General features: G+C 35.0%; 1 protein-coding gene across 1 annotated transcript; it reads right to left on the bottom strand.

Moving 5' to 3' along the window:
- Nucleotides 1–8604: 8604 nt before the first annotated feature.
- LOC130939533 (uncharacterized) lies at nt 8605–10253 on the bottom strand. Its single transcript, XM_057867632.1, has 2 exons — nt 9897–10253; nt 8605–9798 (listed from the first exon to the last, which is right to left on the bottom strand). The coding sequence occupies exons 1-2, from the start codon at nt 10251–10253 to the stop codon at nt 8605–8607; spliced, it is 1551 nt and encodes a 516-aa protein (XP_057723615.1).
- Nucleotides 10254–18966: the final 8713 nt, after the last annotated feature.

The following is an 18966-nucleotide window of genomic DNA, read 5'->3' as shown; positions in this document are numbered from 1 at the left end:
GAGTAGAAGAAGAAGAAATGGAGGAGATGGAGGTGGCTTTGTGGTTCGGCCAAAGAGAGAGAAGTAGTGTTTAGGTTGTGTGAAAATGAGGTGGTGAAGATGGGTGTATATAGGAGTGGAGAGGGGTGTATGGTTCGGCCATTATGGGTGGATTTGGGAGGGAAAGTGATTTGAATTTGAATGGTGAGGTAGGTGGGGTTTTATGAAGGGTGGATGTGAGTGGTGAAGAGAATATTGGGATTTGATAGGTGAGGAGTTTTTGGGGAAGAGGTGTTGAGGTGATTGGTGAATGGAGAAGAAGAGAGAGAGTGGTGGGGTAGATGGGGATCATGTGGGGTCCACAGATCCTGAGGTGTCAAGGAAAATTCATCCCTGCACCAAGTGGCGAGCAAAAATGCTCTTTATGCCAATTCTGGCGTCAAACGCCGGGCTGGTGCCCATTTCTGGCATTTAACGCCAGCTTCTTGCCCTTTCCTGGCGTTTAATGCCAGTCTGGTGCCCCTTTCTGGCGTTAAACGCCCAGAATGGTGCCAGACTGGGCGTTAAATGCCCATTTGCTGCCCTTACTGGCGTTTAAATGCCAGCAAGGTTTTCCTCCAGGGTGTGCTATTTTTCTTTCTGTTTTTCATTCTGTTTTTGCTTTTTCAATTGATTTTGTGACTTTCCATGATCATCAACCTACAGAAAACATAAAATAACAAAGGAAAATAGATAAATATAACATTGGGTTGCCTCCCACCAAGCGCTTCTTTAATGTCAGTAGCTTGACAGTGGGCTCTCATGGAGCCTTACAGATACTCAGAGCAATGTTGGAACCTCCCAACACCAAACTTAGAGTTTGAATGTGGGGGTTCAACACCAAATTTAGAAGTTGGTTGTGGCCTCCCAACACCAAACTTAGAGTTTGACTGTGGGGGCTCTATTTGACTCTATTTTGTGAGAAGCTCTTCATGCTTCCTCTCCATGGTAACAGAGGGATATCCTTGAGCCTTAAACACAAAGGATTCTTCATTCACTTGAATGATCAATTCTCCTCTGTCAATATCAATCACAGCCTTTGCTGTGGCTAGGAAGGGTCTGCCAAGGATGATGGATTCATCCATGCACTTCCCAATCTCTAGGACTATGAAATCAGCAGGGATGTAATGGTCTTCAACTTTCACCAAAACATCCTCTACAAGTCCATAAGCTTGTTTTCTTGAATTATCTGCCATCTTTAGTGAGATTCTTGCAGCTTGCACCACAAAGATCCCTAACTTCTCCATTATAGAGAGAGGCATGAGGTTTATGCTTGACCCTAGGTCACACAGATCCTTCTTAAAGGTCATGGTGCCTATGGTACAAGGTATTGAGAACTTCCCAGGGTCCTGTCTCTTTTGAGGTAATCTCTGCCCAGTCAAGTCATCCAGTTCTTTGGTGAGCAAAGGAGGTTCGTTCTTCCAAGTCTCATTACCAAATAACTTGTCATTTAGCTTCATGATTGCTCCAAGGTACTTGCCAACTTGCTCTTCAGTGACATCTTCATCCTCTTCAGAGGAAGAATACTCATCAGAGCTCATGAATGGCAGAAGTAAATCCAATGGAATCTCTATGGTCTCAGTGTGAGCCTCAGATTCCCAAGGTTCCTCATTAGGGAACTCATTGGAGGCCAGTGGACGTCCATTGAGGTCTTCCTCAGTGGCGATCACTGCCTCTTCCTCCTCTCCAAATTCGGCCATGTGGGTCATGTTAATGGCCTTGCATTCTCCTTTTGGATTCTCTTCTGTATTGCTTGGAAGAGTACTAGGAGGGAGTTCAGTAATTTTCTTGCTCAGCTGTCCCACTTGTGCCTCCAATGGAGGACCTTGTTTCAGTCATGAAACTTTGAGCGGTTTTGATTAGATCAGAGACCATGGTTGCTAAGTCAGAGTGGCTCTGCTTAGAATTCTCTGTCTGTTGCTGAGAAGATGATGGAAAAGGCTTGCCATTGCTAAACCTGTTTCTTCCACCATTATTGTTGTTAAAACCTTGTTGAGGTCTCTGTTGATCCTTCCATGAGAGATTTAGATGATTTCTCCATGAAGGATTATAGGTGTTTCCATAGGATTCTCCCATGTAATTCACCTCTTCCATTGAAGGGTTCTCAGGATCATAAGCTTCTTCTTCAGATGAAGCATCCTTAGTACTGCCTGGTGCAGCTTGCATTCCAGACAGACTTTGAAAGATCATATTGACTTGCTGAGTCAATATTTTGTTCTGAGCCAATATGGCATTCAGAGTATCAATTTCAAGAACTCCTTTCTTCTGATTCGTCCCATTTTTCACAGGATTCCTTTCAGAAGTGTACATGAATTGGTTATTTGCAACCATTTCAATGAGTTCTTGAGCTTCTACAGGCATCTTCTTCAGATGAAGAGATCCTCCAGCCGAGCTATGCAATGACATCTTGGACAGTTCAGACAGACCATCATAGAATATACCTATGATGCTCCATTCAGAAAGCATGTCAGAGGGACATTTTCTGATCAATTGTTTGTATCTTTTCCAGGCTTCATAGAGGGATTCACCTTCCTTCTGTCTGAAGGTTTGGACTTCCACTCTAAGCTTACTCAATTTTTGAGGTAGAAAGAACTTTGCCAAGAAGGCATTGACTAGCTTTTCCCAAGAGTTCAGGCTTTCTTTAGGTTGTGAGTCCAACCATATCCTAGCCCTGTCTCTTACAACAAAAGGGAATAGCATAAGTCTGTAGACCTCAGGGTCAACCCCATTAGTCTTGACAGTGTCACAGATTTGCAAGAACTCAGCTAAAAATTGATGAGGATCTTCCAATGGAAGTCTATGGAACTTGCAATTCTGTTGCATTAGAGAAACTAATTAAGGCTTAAGCTCAAAGTTGTTTGCTCCAATGGCAGGGATAGAGATGCTTCTCCCATAGAAGTCGGGAGTAGGTGCAGTAAAGTCACCCAGCACCTTCCTTGCATTGTTGGCATTGTTGTTGTTTTCGGCTGCCATGAGTTCTTCTTCTTTGAAGATTTCTGTTAGGTCCTCTATAGAGAGTTGTGTCTTAGCTTCTCTTAGCTTTCGCTTCAAGGTCCTTTCAGGTTCAGGATCAGCCTCAACAAGAATGCTTTTGTCTTTGCTCCTGCTCATATGAAAGAGAAGAGAACAAGAAAATATGGAATCTTCTATGTCACAGTATAGAGATTCCTTGAGGTGTTAGAGGAAAAGAAAAATAGAAGGAAGAGGTAGAAGAATTCGAACTTATCAAGAAAAGATGGAGTTCGAATTGTGCATTGAGGAGTAGTGTTAGTCCATAAATAGAAGGATGTGAGAAGAGGGGAAGAAATTTTCGAAAATAAATTAAAAAGATTTTAAAAACATTTTGAAAAATACTAATTGATTTTCGAAAACTAAGAGTAGAAAAGAAATCAAGTGATTTTTGAAAAAGATTTTGAAATTAGAAATTAAAAAGATATGATTGAAAACTATTTTGAAAAAGATGTGATTAAGAAGATATGATTGAAAAGATATAGTTTTTTTTTAAAAGATATGATTGAGAAGATATGATTTGAAAAATAATTTAAAAAGATTTGATTTTAAAAATTAATGACCTGCCTAACAAGAAAGATATGATTCAGACATTAAACCTTTCTCAACAGAAAAGGCAACATACCTGAAATGTTGAATCAAATCATTAATTGTTAGCAAGTATCTTTGAAAAAGAAAGAAATTGATTTTGAAAATATATGATTGAAAAGATATAATTTGAAAAAGATTTGATTTTGAAAAATTTTGAAAAACTTGAAAAAATTTTGAGTTAAAAACAAAATCTTCCCTCTTGTGCCATCCTGGCGTTAAACGCCCAGAATGGTACACATTCTGGCGTTTAACGCCCAAAACACTACCCTTTTGGGCGTTAAACGCCCAGCCAGACACCTTGGCTGGCGTTTAAATGCCAGTTTTCCTTCCTCACTGGGCGTTTTGAACGCCCAGCTTTTTCTGTATAATTCCTCTCCTGTATGTTCTGAATCTTCAATTCTCTGTATTATTGACTTGAAAAGACACAAATAAATTTTTTTTTTTGGATTTTTAATAATGAGGAATAATCAAAATGAAACTAAGATCAAATAAACAATGCATGCAAGACACCAAACGTAGAAGTTTGTATACTATTGACACTAACAAAATGAGAATGCATATGAGAAACAACAAAACACTCAAGACAAGAGAATTTAAAGATCAAAACAAGGAAATCATCAAGAACGACTTGAAGATTAATGAAGACACATGAATGAATTCGAAAAATGCAAGAACAATAGAAACATGCAATTGACACCAAACTTAAAATGAGACACTAGACTCAACAAGAAACATACAATATTTTTGGTTTTTTTTATGATTTTGTAATTTTTTTGGATTTTTTTTTGAAAATTGAGTGAAAAAGAAAATAAGGATATCAAAATTATTAATGAGAATTCCAGGAATCATGCAATGTTAGTCTAAAGCTTCAGTCTAAAGAAACTAGACATGGCTAGCCAAGCTTCAGCAGGACATTGCATTCAAGAGCTAAATTGATGAGAATCAATTAGCTTTGGTGATGATAAGAACATCACCTTGAAACACTAGAATTCATTCTTAAGAACTCTGAAGAAAAATACCTAAGCTAAGCAACAAGATGAACCGTCAGTTGTCCAAACTCAAACAATCCCCAGCAACGGCGCCAAAAACTTGGTGTTGTTGCCGGATCAAAACTTGGCACTGTTATTGCAGGGAACAAATGCGAAATTGTAGTTAGGACATTTAATTCCCCGGCAACGGTGCCAAAAACTTGATGCACGAAATTGTGATCATCAATGGCGCCATCAACATGGTACACTCAATTGCAATCTCAACTCTTTATCACAACTTCGCACAACTAACCAGCAAGTACACTGGGTCGTCCAAGTAATAAACCTTACGCGAGTAAGGGTCGATCCCACAGAGATTGTTGGTATGAAGCAAGCTATGGCCATCTTGTAAATCTCAGTCAGGCAGATTCAAATGGTTATGGATGATTTATGAATAAAGCATAAAATAAAGATAGAGATACTTATGTAGTTCATTGGTGAGAATTTCAGATAAGCGTATGGAGATGCTTTGTCCCTTCCGTCTCTCTGCTTTCCTACTGTCTTCATCCAATCCTTCTTACTCCTTTCCATGGCAAGCTGTATGTTGGGCATCACCGTTGTCAGTGGCTACAGTCCCGTCCTCTCAGTGAAAATGTTCAACGCGCTCTGTCACAGCACGGCTAATCATCTGTCGGTTCTCAATCAGGTTGGAATAGAATCCATTGATTCTTTTGTGTCTATCACTAACGCCCAGCCTTCAGGAGTTTGAAGCTCGTCACAGTCATTCAATCATTGAATCCTACTCAGAATACCACAGACAAGGTTTAGACCTTCCGGATTTTCTTGAATGCCGCCATCAATTCTAGCTTATACCACGAAGATTCTGATTAAGGAATCCAATAGATATCCACTCAATCTAAGGTAGAACGGAGGTGGTTGTCAGGCACACGTTTATGGGTGAGAATGATGATGAGTGTCACGGATCATCACATTCATCACGTTGAGGAACAAGTGATATCTTAGAACAAGAACAAGTTGAATTGAATAGAAGAACAATAGTAATTGCATTAATACTCGAGGTACAGCAGAGCTCCACACCTCAATCTATGGTGTGTAGAAACTCCACCGTTGAAAATACATAAGAACAAGGTTCAGGCATGGCCGTGAGGCCAGCCCCCATGATCTAAGAACTAAATGTCCAAAGATGATCAAAAGATCTAAAGTGATCCAAAGATGAAAATACAATAGCAAAAGGTCCTATTTTGTAGAGAACTAGTAGCCTAGGGTTTATAGAAATGAGTAAATGACATAAAAATCCACTTCCGGGCCCACTTGGCGTGTGCTTGGGCTGAGCATTGAAGCTTTCATGTGTAGAGACTTTTCTTGGAGTTAAACGCCAGCTTTTGTGCCAGTTTGGGCGTTTAACTCCCATTCTTGTGCCAGTTCCGGCGTTTAACGCCGGGCAGTTTTGAGCTGATTTGGAATGCCAGTTTGGGCCATCAAATCTCGGGCAAAGTATGGACTATTATACATTGCTGGAAAGCCCAGAATGTCTACTTTCCAACGCAGTTGAAAGCGCACCAATTGAGCTTCTGTAGCTCGAAAAAATCCACTTCGAGTGCAGGGAGGTTAGAATCCAACAGCATCTGCAGTCCTTTTCAGCCTCTGAATCAGATTTTTGCTCAGGTCCCTCAATTTCAGCCAGAAAATACCTGAAATCACAGAAAAATACACAAACTCATAGTAAAGTCCAGAAAAGTGAATTTTAACTAAAAACTAATAAAAATATAATAAAAACTAACTAAAACATACTAAAAACATACTAAAAACAATGCCAAAAAGCGTATAAATTATCCGCTCATCATAAATCATTTATAAAATCGGACTAACTCAAAATCAAACTGCTTTCAGAATTAATTTATTTTCATATCTCAAATTATTTCCAAAATCGTTTCATTTATATTACAAAGTAAACTCCAAAACCAAGAAATCCATTTTTCATAATTATCAAGTAAATAAAATTTCAAACCGGTTTTTATCAACAACCATACACCACTCACGCAATCAAGCACCCAATAATCCAGTCCAACAAACCATCACATCCACAAGACAAATATAATCACAGAAGTATATCTTTCTGCATCAATATCTAATTATCAAAACTCTGTAATGTAAAATAGATTTTAATAAAAACCCTACCTCGAAAGTTGAACCCATAGACTAAAGGGTCACAAGAACCATTCCTCTTCACCCGAAATTAACTACAGCTTCAATCGTAGGTCTACTTACTTTTGTGATAGCAGAAACAGCTTTAATTGCAACAAGCAATCCCGGTAACACAATCCTAAAACATAAATATCGCGAAAACCTTAATAACACATAATAGAAAACTAACGGCGAGGGTTCGCAATAAGATATACCTAAAGTAAGAGCAAAATGGAACAGCCGCAATCCCGAGCTGACCCAGCGACAGCTCCAACAGCGGCCAGAAACTCTGATGGTCCAACAACAACCTTAACTTTGATATTAAATAATAGGAACTAAATCCTACAATATCAACAACTCAGAGCCTCTAATAACTTATATTGGAATATTGATTTCAAAAGTTCTGGAAGTAAAAATGCTTACCAAGAAGGCAAAGACTCGGCCGCGGCTTCCAGCAGCCAGAACGGCGGTGGTTCATGACGGTGACACAGATCTGGCGGTGGGACAGCGGTGGAAGGTGTCTCCCTTTCCCGTCACATTCTGACCCTTCCTTCCATAGCTCAGCTCAGCGATGAAGCAGATCCACGGCGCTAATGGAAGCACGGCAGTGACGAGGCAGATCTGACGGTGACGGGATCCTTGACGGCGTCTTCTCTCTCTTCCCGCGAGCGTTCTCCCTTAGTGTGACTGCACGGCGACTTGGCGGCGAGGCTTCGACGGCGACGTCTTGACTCTGCGGTGGCGCAATAAACGATGGTGCTGGTTACTGCAGAGCGCGGCGGCTCTTCTCTTCCTCACACCGTCGGCGGCATCAATGGCCCCTCCTGGGTGCTTCCCTCAGTCACGCATTTTCCCCCTCCATCAATCGGCGACGGCGAGGCAGCAACAACAGTGGCGCCTCTTCTCCCTCTCGACGGCGCAGCAGCTCCCTCCGACTCTCTCTCTTCCTCAGACGAGTCACTCTCTCTCTCCCCTCGGTTCTCTCCTGCGCTGGTGGTGTGGTCAGCCCCCTTTTCCCCTTCTCTTCTTCATTTATGTCGCAAATCTCTTCTCTCTTTTCCCCTAATTCCATTTCCCTTTTCTTTTTCTTTCTTTTGGTTCTCTTTTTTATTTTTTTGGAAGCTACGTTGAGTATTGCTGGATATTGGGGAGAAGGAGTGTGGCGGTGGAGGGTTAGGTTAGAAGGGGTTATGGTTTTGTGTATTTGATTTTAGGATTATGGTTTAATTTGGGGCAAATGTGAAATTATGAATTTTTAGGTAAATTAAGATTTTGTTAAATTTTAATAAAACTAAGAGATATTATATTAAATTAACTTCTAAATTAATCTCTTTAAATTATTTTAAAAATATTATTTAATTATCAATTTAATGACTGACTTTTAATTAAATATTCTAATTTAAAATATAAAGTAATATAATTAATATTCTTTGTTTATAAAAATTAAAATATTAAACTCTAAAATCTCAATTATTTAAACTAAATCATATAAAATTCTTATTCTTTTACAACTATTAAGTTCTATAATTTAAATATAGAAAATTATTCAATATTATAAGATTAAGTAAAATTTCTAATTTAATTATTAAAACTTAATTTAATTACTTTTAATAAAGTAATTTCTAAAAGTAAAGTCTTCAATGAATATATAAATTGAAATTAACTCATAATAATATTTTCTGAAAATTCTGGGTCTTACAGGAATTATGTTCATCTTAAAAATGAGAACAACTTGGCTAGCTGTGTCACATATCAATATAATACATTCAATAACATGATTACCTAACCGTCTTACTTACAATCTAGTTCCATTTCAAAGGCCTTTAGATTGATCAATGTTTCGTAATAGCATAATAGGTACACCTACTTTGAGTTTAAACTGGTGGGTAGGCAATTCAAAATAATTAATTGAGTTCCACACAACAGTGGTAATGATATCCAACTCAGATTCCATGTTTCCTTCTTCAATGCATAATGAGTCGGAACTAATGTAAACTTTTTCTTCTCCAGTAAGATAACCCATCATTATATTGTTTACATCGGGCACAACCTGAAGTGTTGGAACAAGGATTGTGCGCTCCTTGAAATATATAGAATTGTTGATATTAAGTAATAAGTCCAGATAAACAAAGCTTACCAATTTTTCAAAACTATTGGTGTTATTATCAATGAGTATTTTTTCGGGAATAATGACCTCAAATTCACCATTAGTTGAATTACCGCCTAACCCTTCTCCAATTTTGATTATTAGCCATTGTACAAAACACTTTAATTTCTCATCTTCAGGTAAGCTGCCTCCCTCTGTAAGTCTTATGTTTCTTTTTAGCCGAATAACTTTGCAAGATGGCCAGAGATACGATGAATTTATTGAAGATTGTACAATGTTCTGGTACGAGCTCATTGGTATTACATGTAGAATTTGTCTGGAATCACCTCCTAATATAGCAACTTTACCGCCAAAGGGTAAATTAGGATTAAAATAAGATTCATTGCACAAAATATCTTTAAAACATTTGTAAAGAGCTTCAAAGCAATACTTTTTCAACATAGGTGCCTTATCCCATATAATAAGCTTGACCTTACAAACTAATCTAGCTAGTGAGGATCTTTGTTTTATGTGGCATGCATAATCCTCATTTATGCTTAGTGGAATCTTAAATCTAAAATGAGCAGTAATACAATTAAAAGCAATATTGAGGACAGTTTGACCACTGCTTCTAAAAGTAGCAGAAAGAGTTCTCCATAGAAAAGTCTTTCTAGTACCACCATAACCATACATGAAGAAGTACCCACCAACTCCACTATTAACAACATTTAAAATCTTATCAAATGCGTTTTGTTGTTCATCTGTTATGGTTTGTAAGCATCTTTGAAGCTTGAGTTTAAGAGATATCCAATCAAAGTTTAACTCATCCATTATGAAGTGGTCATCAAGACCATCAATAACTTCGTCAGATGGATATGGCATGTTATTAAACTCTTTAAGAGATTTGCCATTTGCTTGCATCTTCTCTTTGTAAGACCCAAAATTCCCAAATTAGAAACCCTAACCCCTTTAACCCACCACCGTTCAACCATTCCCATCCTAAAAATACAGACACACACAGAGAGAAAGGGGAAGAGAGAAACGGGAATAGAAGGAGAAGGAAGTGAAAAGAAAAAGGCAGGAGAGGAGAGCGAAGGAGCCATCGCCAGTTGGTCGCCGCCGAATCTGTCACCCATGCTGTTCGTCCTCATTGTTACTAGCTGCGCTATCGTGGAAAGGAGTTGCGATGGAGAGAGAGGGGATCCGCGGAGGCTCATTGCCATTCGTGGAGTCTGCGCCAGCACCGTCGTTACCGTCGCGGAGGAGCGTCCCTGTCTTCGCGAGTTGTCGCCATCGAAACTGAGACCGTCACTGCTAAAGCTCGCCACTGCTGTTGGGTAGTCACTGGAGGGAGCCGTCGCTGTCAGTGCCGCCATCGGAGTTACCGCTGTACTATCCCGGCATTCTTCCAGATTACGGTAATTTCTCTTTTTTGGAACTCTCAAAATTTAGTGTTCTGTTAATTTGTTAAAGATGTTGAGATTTTGGTATCGTAGGGTTAAGTTTCGATGATTGCATGTCAAAATTAAGGTTGCTGCTGAACTACCAGAGCTTTTGGCCGCTGCCAGAGCTGCTGCTGAGTCAGTTTGTAGGCTGCTGCTTCGTTCTTTTGTTGTAGTAAGTTAACCCTATTCTAAAACTATCACTGCTAGCGTTCTGGTTATCTGTTATTGAGAATTTTATGATGTTAACGTTCTAGGGTCGAGTTCTGGTAATTGCATGGTTGAAATAAAAGTTGTTTTGTTGTTGCAGAAGTAAATGGAGCTGTGGATGCAATCGCCGCTGTTGCAGACCGAGGGAAAAAGGGAGTTATAGCGTTAAAATCGTTGCGGGCTTGATTCCTTGAGGTAGGGGATTGTTTTAAAAATTAAAAATATTTTGGGTTTTGAATACCTGATAAGTTTAGTAGATTAATGCAAATAGATTAATGTCTATGAATTAAATGATTTTCTGCCGTGATTGAAAGGTTGTGTTTGTGGTTGAATTGGTTGATTTCTGAATTTCTGGAGAAATGGATTGAATATGTTGAATTTTGGTTTTCTTTGATTGAAATCGATAATGATCGATTTTGAATGACGGATTTGGAAACATTAAATTGAAAGGCTGGTTTTATTGTGTTAAGGTTAAAAAGAGGGAACCTGTGATGGGTGGTAACCTCTGATTTTTAGGGGAGGTTCTGCCGAAATTTTTGTAAAAAATTTAAAGAGTTTTGGAAATTTGGTTTAAACAAGAAATAAGTTCCAAGATTTCAATTTGTGAAAACGGTTTATGATTTAACTTACGTAATTTTAAATAATGACGAAAAGAGATTTAATTAACTAATTGAAGTTTTAAAAAGGCAAATTACTTTATCAAACCACGGGTTCGGGTTTAGGAAGTGTGAGAGAAAATAATGTTAATGGAGTTAGATGATGGACTTGATGAAGGAAAAAGAGATACTTGGAAAAGGATGTAGTTGAGTTTTGATTTATAAGAATTCTTGTGATAATGGTTGTGGACTTTAGGAGTACTATATTAAAATTGAGAATTTAGAGACGTTTGGCTTGTCTATATATATATATAAAGTGACTAAATAGAGAAATGATTTAATGAGATTGAAGAGGTTATGCTGTGTTGAGTTAGATTGTTGTTAGCTATGAAAGATTATGTTTTATTTTGAGTTAGTACACAACCTTGACCTCGAGTCTAGAGTGTTATATTTAGAGACCTCATACCCTCAAGATGTATGTAACGGCCCAAGCCTCACATGGTAAATGATAAGGGGTGCGGAGTAGGATTTTGGCAGAGTTGTTGATGAGTATGTTGAGAGTTGTTGTTGAAGTTGAGATAAGTAAATATTGAGATTATATTGAATGAGATGATGATAGTGATAATGAGAATAATGATGAATTTGAGATTTAATGAGATATGAATTGACGAATTATGATTGAAATATTCATATGGCTTATGAATTTGAATTATCTAAGACACAAGTTTCTCTGGGTAGACGCAGTGGCTTACCACCACTTGCTCCAGGTTGAGACTTGATACTCTGTTGACCCTCTGTCGCAAGATGTGATCAGACACTTTACTCCCCAGGTTCCCCCATGGGCATGTCTATATATTAATTTGAGCTTGGAATTTTTTCCATGAATATTTTGAGTTTGGGGATGTGCGCACAGAGGGATTGTCCAATGGTTAGTTACCAAGACATCTCGGGTTGGCTATATAACCAACAAATGATATCATCAGCCATAGGACAAGCATGCATCATATGCATTTATATGTTTTGACTGAGTGTGCATTTGGTTTGGTTTGACTAATTGTTTAGCCATGTTTATCTGCTACTTGTTTTACTTGTTGTACCTGAATCCTACCTGTGATTTCTTTGTTTGCCTTGTATGCATGTGGTTATATTAGAGACCCTCTTTGGTGGAGGCATAATGAGGGTGGTTTCTGATATGTGGTGATGGAGGTTGAGGCGGGATGGACTAGGTGTTGCCTTATTACTCTGATTTATGTATATGTTGGATAGGAAGAGCGATGTAAGTTGGGTAGAAAGCCTTCAGGCATGTCTTTGGTCTTTTTCATTTCTTTAAACTATTCACCTTACTGATTTGTAAACTAAAGGAGTTTCTTTATGACTTTTCAAAGTAAATTTTTCCGCAAAGCTTTTCCAAAAGGTTATTTTAAGGATAAACGGTTTCTATAATGAAATTAATTTAATTTGCAAGTATTTCTTTGTTTAGATGGTATTCCCTTCCCTATTGAGAACCTGTGAGGACGATGTTCTCACCCCTTACAGAATTTCTTTTCAGTCACAGGTTCAGGAAGCTTTGGCGCGAAGTCGTGTTTAAACCACAAGTTTATTATGTATGATTGTACTTTATGAATTTGATTTAGTTATTATATTTTTCTCCTCGATAATTATTGTTTTGATTTTTAGAGTGGTAGGACTTGTATTTGAGGAATTGTAAATAAGACTATGTATTTAATATTATGTGCATATAATTGTGTGATTAAAAGATTTAAAGTAAAAATTTTATGATTTCTTAAATTAAAGATTCGGTTTATATTCGTGAAGGCTCAATATTAAATAAATATAGTATGTTATTAAAGGATTAGAGGTAGGTAGCGCCTGAATTTTTAGTGTGATCATAACGTGCTAAAAGTTAGGGTATTACACTCTTCAATCTTAGCGAGAGTTAAGTTCGCTATTTGTTCATCAGTTATTTACATATCTAAAATAGACATAATAAAGTAAGTTCTTGATAGTAATTGATATAAACAACATAATAAATATATACAAAAATAAACATTGCCATGTATTTACCTAGAGATCGATGAAATCGGTGTTGAGAAGACAATATATTTTCAGAAAATTGATTGAAAATTTTTCCCATACTAATTCTGGGCATGAAATATTATTAGATATGAGTAAAACAACAAAGAGATCGTGAACATAATTAGCAGATAACCATGTGCTTGCTTCAATTATAGCATCAATAAATCTTTGTCGTCCTGTAGTAATCCAAGTGCATAACATGCCTCTTTGTATGTGCTTTATACAACAACTTCAACAGTACGTAATCTAAAACTTCTATATCCTTTTTGAATATTAAATAGCATACATAAGTAGTGATCCTCAGAATTCATACGTGGAAAATGAGTTAACCTCCCAATTGAAAATTCTTGTTTTCTAGGAACCCACATTAAAATATCATCCTTCCAAACAAAATTTTAGGAAATTAAGTATATGTCAATGTCTAGCATAAGGATATTGCCTATTTTCAAGCATCCATGCTTATAGTTTCGTGAGAATTCCATTTGTGTGCCTAATTACATCCTTAATGTTCTCCGAGTCAGAAAAAACAATAGGATTCTCTTCAGGTAAGTGAAAGGGAAGTCTAATAACAGCAGGTTCCTTAACTTGTATATCATATCCAAATAATCTCTAAGCTACTTCACAGGAAGATATATATATATATATATATATATATATATATATATACAATCATAATAGTTTTGAATCTCAATAACAACTAGGACAATGTTACCATTTTCTGAAGTCTGATAAAAAGAAGCAGTAACTTGATTATTGCCCTTGTGAACATATTTGAAGAGGTATTTGATTGCAGATGTCTGGCAAGTATGCTCAACATTAATGTGACATCCATACTTTAATAAAAGTGATGGGTTGTATGGAACAATGTTGGAATTATCAAGGATGACATTCTTCTTTCTTATTGTTCTGCCATTATCAAGCCGCCTGTACTTTGGAAAACCTGCTTCGTCAATTATGGTCCTAGCTCTAAATGGCTTTGGAAAATATTTGGAACATATACCATTTAGCATGCATGGGCTTTTGTTGTTACACTTACCACATGGGCCATGAACCATGGATTTCTCCACCGCTGCATATAACGTTGGTCTTTTGCTCTTGTTAGGTATCTCAGCAGACATAAACTTGTCAATATCAACTGCAGATTTAGGTTTAGAAATAGGATGCATGAATAATAAAATATGTGCATGCAGAAGACCTCTGTTCTGAAATTCAATGTGCAAACATCTAGCAAAGATGATAAAAATAATCAAATAAGGTATAAGTTGCAACTTAAGAAGAATACTTATTTATCAGATAATTTATTTTAACTTATATGCAGATAATTTACCAAAAATTGAACCATCTTTAAAGTCTCTGATTAATTGGTTGAGCTTTATCTTAAAGACTCAAGAGATAATGTCAGGACGGTCTTCAGCACGTAGACCAATTCTTCTTAATAACTTCTTTATCTCATTCCATTCAGGATTGCACCTCACAGTAACAAAAAACTCGGGTAAGCAAAATACCTGCAAATTGCAAAGACATCTTTGCAATTATTAAACATGTATCGTGCACCACCAGTAAAAGTACTTAGGAGTACAATTTGCTGTCCAGTTGCAATGACATTAGTTTCACCTCTAACCCATGATTCATGTAATAACTTGTACTTCTCCACCCTTAGTTTAGGTTGGTTGAATTGAAAATAATTTTGGCTATCAACCTCAACCATAGTATAAGCATCAACCAAAAACTGTTAAAAAAGCCTACGCAAACTTAGCAAAATTGAGGATTCTTGATGCCTCATTTGTAAACGAAAAGCAAATAATTCTCTCATACTAATTGTATTTCATTTTTTCAAATCATCAGTATTGTATCAAGTTGCAACTTCAACACCAATCCTATATCCATCTTCACCATAAGAAAAGATTAAAAGATATTGAAGAGCAAGGTACAAAGAATGTGTTACATCTATCTTTTTTAAGTGGTTTGATTTGGTCTCAATGATTATATCTCTCTCCATCAAGGACTCGTCTAGATCACTGACAACTAAAATTGCAACCTCTAATGCTGTTGGTAGGTTATATCTCTTGCCATCCTTATCCCTGCATCTAATCAACTTTAAGTTAATATCAACGGAATTAGACTCCTTGAATATATCCCTTGCAAAACAGAATGTCTTAGCTAGATTATTGTTGTTATCTAGCATATCTTTTAACATGGTTACGATTTCAAATTCAATTGGAGACATTGACTCTATATACTTACATAAAACATGTAAAAAATTATTCCATACAGAAACAATTGATAAATTACGACATTGCCATTTATTTACTAATAGTATAGTTGAGTATTTAAGTACATAAATATTTACCTGATAGCATTAATCCTATTATTGATCTCATTTTGGTTTCCCATGTTCTTGAGGAATTAAACTACTAATAGAGTGATAATTCTAGCCACTTAATACAAATGATGGTGGAACAGTCCCATTGTTGATATGATGGTTAATCTTACCAGCCATAGATGTGAAAGAGAATATTGAATTAAACATTCTGATGAGTTTTCGAAAGTGTCTTCCTCTTTCATCATCTTGAAAATGCAACTCAGTTAGTATTTGAGGTAGAGAATCAAGCAAAGGTAGTTAAACTTTACTATCCATACAACAAAACCCAAAGTGCAGAGTCGTGCTGTTATTCGATTTAGAAAGTCTCTCACAGTCCCACATAAGAGCACCACAAAATATACATTCAATTGATGGATTGCTAAAATCCCAGGTGTCTACAACAAAATAATATATAAATAAATAAATAGTAAATAATAAAAAATTTATACAACAAACCTAAATGGTTAATTGGAAATTGAAACATACCTTTCTCAACATATATCTATTCTGTTTGATCAGTAAATATGACATCATCATCTAGCATTAATCAATGAGGATTTTAAACAGACATAAGTTAAATAAATTTATAAGGATATTAAAAAAATAGAAAAATTATTCTAAAGGACCGTTAGGAAGATTTAATTATTAAAAGATATCTTTACTATAAAAAATTATTAAGAAGGAGTAATTTATGTAATGCTTAGAGAGAAGAACCAAATCTTTTTAAAAAAGAGACAAACATATCTTTAAATTTTTTTATTTATTTTTTTTGTAAATACATTTTCTTTTTAATTGTCCATCATACGCAAATCTTTATTCGTATACTTTCATCTATAACAAAATTTTATCCCATTATTATTTTGCTTCATTACAGTTGACATTCTCTTGAAAATAAACAAATTAATTAATATGTAGCGCATTGTAAGAAATAAAATTTTCACTCTATGCCTCAAGCTTTGAAATTTATTATGAACAATTTTTTTAACAAAAAGGATTATATTTACTTGTATTGAAATATGATGAAGATCTAGAGCTGTAAATTAAATAGGATATAATAGATTTTATGTTGATACTAAGTAACCATCTTTTATGAAAATTAGTATTCCAGGAAATTATTATTGACCGAAGTTGTTTATTTGTTCCTCTTATATTTAATTAATATTAGTTCTCTTTTAGTTCTTATTATTTTGTTGTTGTTGTGCTTGGTGTGGGATGCTAATGAAATAGTGAGGTTATTTAAGATACAAATTTAAAGTATAAATTAAAGTAAGACTTAGAAATTAATTTGACGATAAAAGCAGTGTTAGAAGAAGAAAGAAAGAAAAAAAGGAAATAGTTAGAGAATAAAAAAATTTAATAGTAATTTTAAATTATGGAGGTCATATATTTTATCACAACAATAATAAAAGAATTACATTAAAAGTTAAAAAGGACTTATTAATAAAAAATTGATGGTTTGCAACAATAAATTTATGTTATAGATAAAAGTAAATTAATAAGAATTTGAGTATGATAGATAATTAAAAAAATATTTATAAAAAATAAACAAAAAAATAACCTATGAATTTATTTTTCTATAAAAAAGATTTAGTCCTCCCCCTAAACATTACAAAAATTAATTCTTCTTAATAATTATTTGTACAAAAAATCTTTTTTAATAATTAAATTTTTCTAATAGTCCTTTAGAGTAATTCTTTTTAAAAAAATTTATAAAAATATAACAGTGTAAAAATGATCACAATTATAATCTACAAATATATCTGGCAAGAGCTCAGCTTCAATATTTATGTCATCAAAATCATCAACAACTACATTGACATGAGATTTATAATATTAATTGAAATGGTAATTTTCTATAACCAGTAAGTGTACCTTAAAACTATAAAAATAAGTGTACCTTCAAAATAATAAGATCCAATGTCATTGTCTCTCTCGTTGCTTTGTTGGTATTGAGTTGAATAATCACAATTATTTAACATTACATTATTAAAAAGTGATGAACCACCCCTCCTTACAGATAGAATTGTTTCATTTGACTGTTGGATTAAAGATTTAGGATTTCTGGTATTCCTCCTGCATGTAATTAAATTTCAATAATTAAAATATTTATATAAGGGAAAGTTCTGTTATACATAAAATTAATTAAAATTATAAGTTACCAAGAATTGAAAATTGATTAATAATCTCTTCGTGTAAGAAGAATCTTCTCTATGATAGTCTTTGTCTGTACTGGTATTGTTTGAAGAAAGAATAATATTTGAAGAAATACTTGATCTTCTGGTTTTTATGAATTATTATCTTTTATTATTGATGAATTTATCAATTGAACTTGATGAAACTGTGCTGAACTATCTAATGAGTTGCGTATGTTATGTAGAAATGTTACAAAATTTTTTGAACTATATAAAAATTAAAAAAAGAAGAAGAGATCTATATAATAAATTCATATATGTTTCATACAATGAATAAAAAATATCTTAACAAAATATTTTGAACCATATAAGAATTTTAAAAACAAAAGAAGAGATCTGTATAATAAATTCATATATGTTTCCTACAATAAACCAAAAATAACTGAACAGGAATTAACCATTAGATATGTTGGAAAGTGGAGTCCTTATAACATTGGGCTGAGAAATAGATGATGAATTATGTTTTGTGAAACTTGAACCACGTTGGTAACTAGATGCTATAACTATCCTCTTTTCCTTGAAAATATCACTAACAGGTTCCTGGCCTCCATCACTACTATTTCTTAGTTAGAAGCTGAGGAGTCTTGCTTGATCCACAAAAACAAAATATTGTGAACTGCATGAACATATAAATAGACATGTAGTGTAGGCAATAGAAAAAAAGAAAAAATATAAGTATTATCTAATCTTAAAGAAGATAGAAAGAAAATTTGATGAGGAACGTTGTCCTTGTTTATACGCAACAAAATTGTACACTAACCATCAGGTGTCACTGAATTATGTAAATTGGAATAGTTATTATGTTGACTGCTTGATAAAGCCTTCTCTACACTAATAAAATGTGCTTTTGATGGATGAGAATGAGAACCAGTTGATATAGAATTAGCATAAGTAGATCCATGTTCACTTAAAAATGCAGCAGAGGTTGTAAATTGTGAATACAGAGTTGATGCATCTCTCTTATATGGTAGCAAGTTGATTGTATTTAGTAATTAAAACATGCACAAAATAAAAAAGAGAGAATAGAATGAAAATTATCTGGATAAATATAAGTACTAATTTAGGAAAAAACTAAATTAGATATATAGGATTTAATAAAACTAAATCATCTTGTTGTATACGACCTCTTAATCTCTTTTGTTTGACAATACTCGTCCTTCTTGCTCTAGCCAATTTATCGTTCAAATTATAATCATCCCCGAACATTGGTA

The sequence above is a fragment of the Arachis stenosperma genome, chromosome 7 (assembly GCF_014773155.1).
Source record: "Arachis stenosperma cultivar V10309 chromosome 7, arast.V10309.gnm1.PFL2, whole genome shotgun sequence".
Classification (NCBI taxonomy): Eukaryota; Viridiplantae; Streptophyta; class Magnoliopsida; order Fabales; family Fabaceae; genus Arachis; species Arachis stenosperma.
The sequence above is the reverse complement of the archived record's forward strand: the minus strand, read 5'-3'. Positions and strand labels throughout refer to the sequence as shown.

Excerpts from the sequence above, each read along its gene's own strand:
- LOC130939533 (XM_057867632.1), bottom strand. The coding sequence starts at position 10,253 with ATGGCGGCACTGACAGCGACGGCTCCCTCCAGTGACTACCCAACAGCA. Across the intron at positions 9,799-9,896 it reads CTCTCTTCCCCTTTCTCTCT|ATGCAAGCAAATGGCAAATC; the intron begins GTGTGTGTCTGT and ends TACAAAGAGAAG.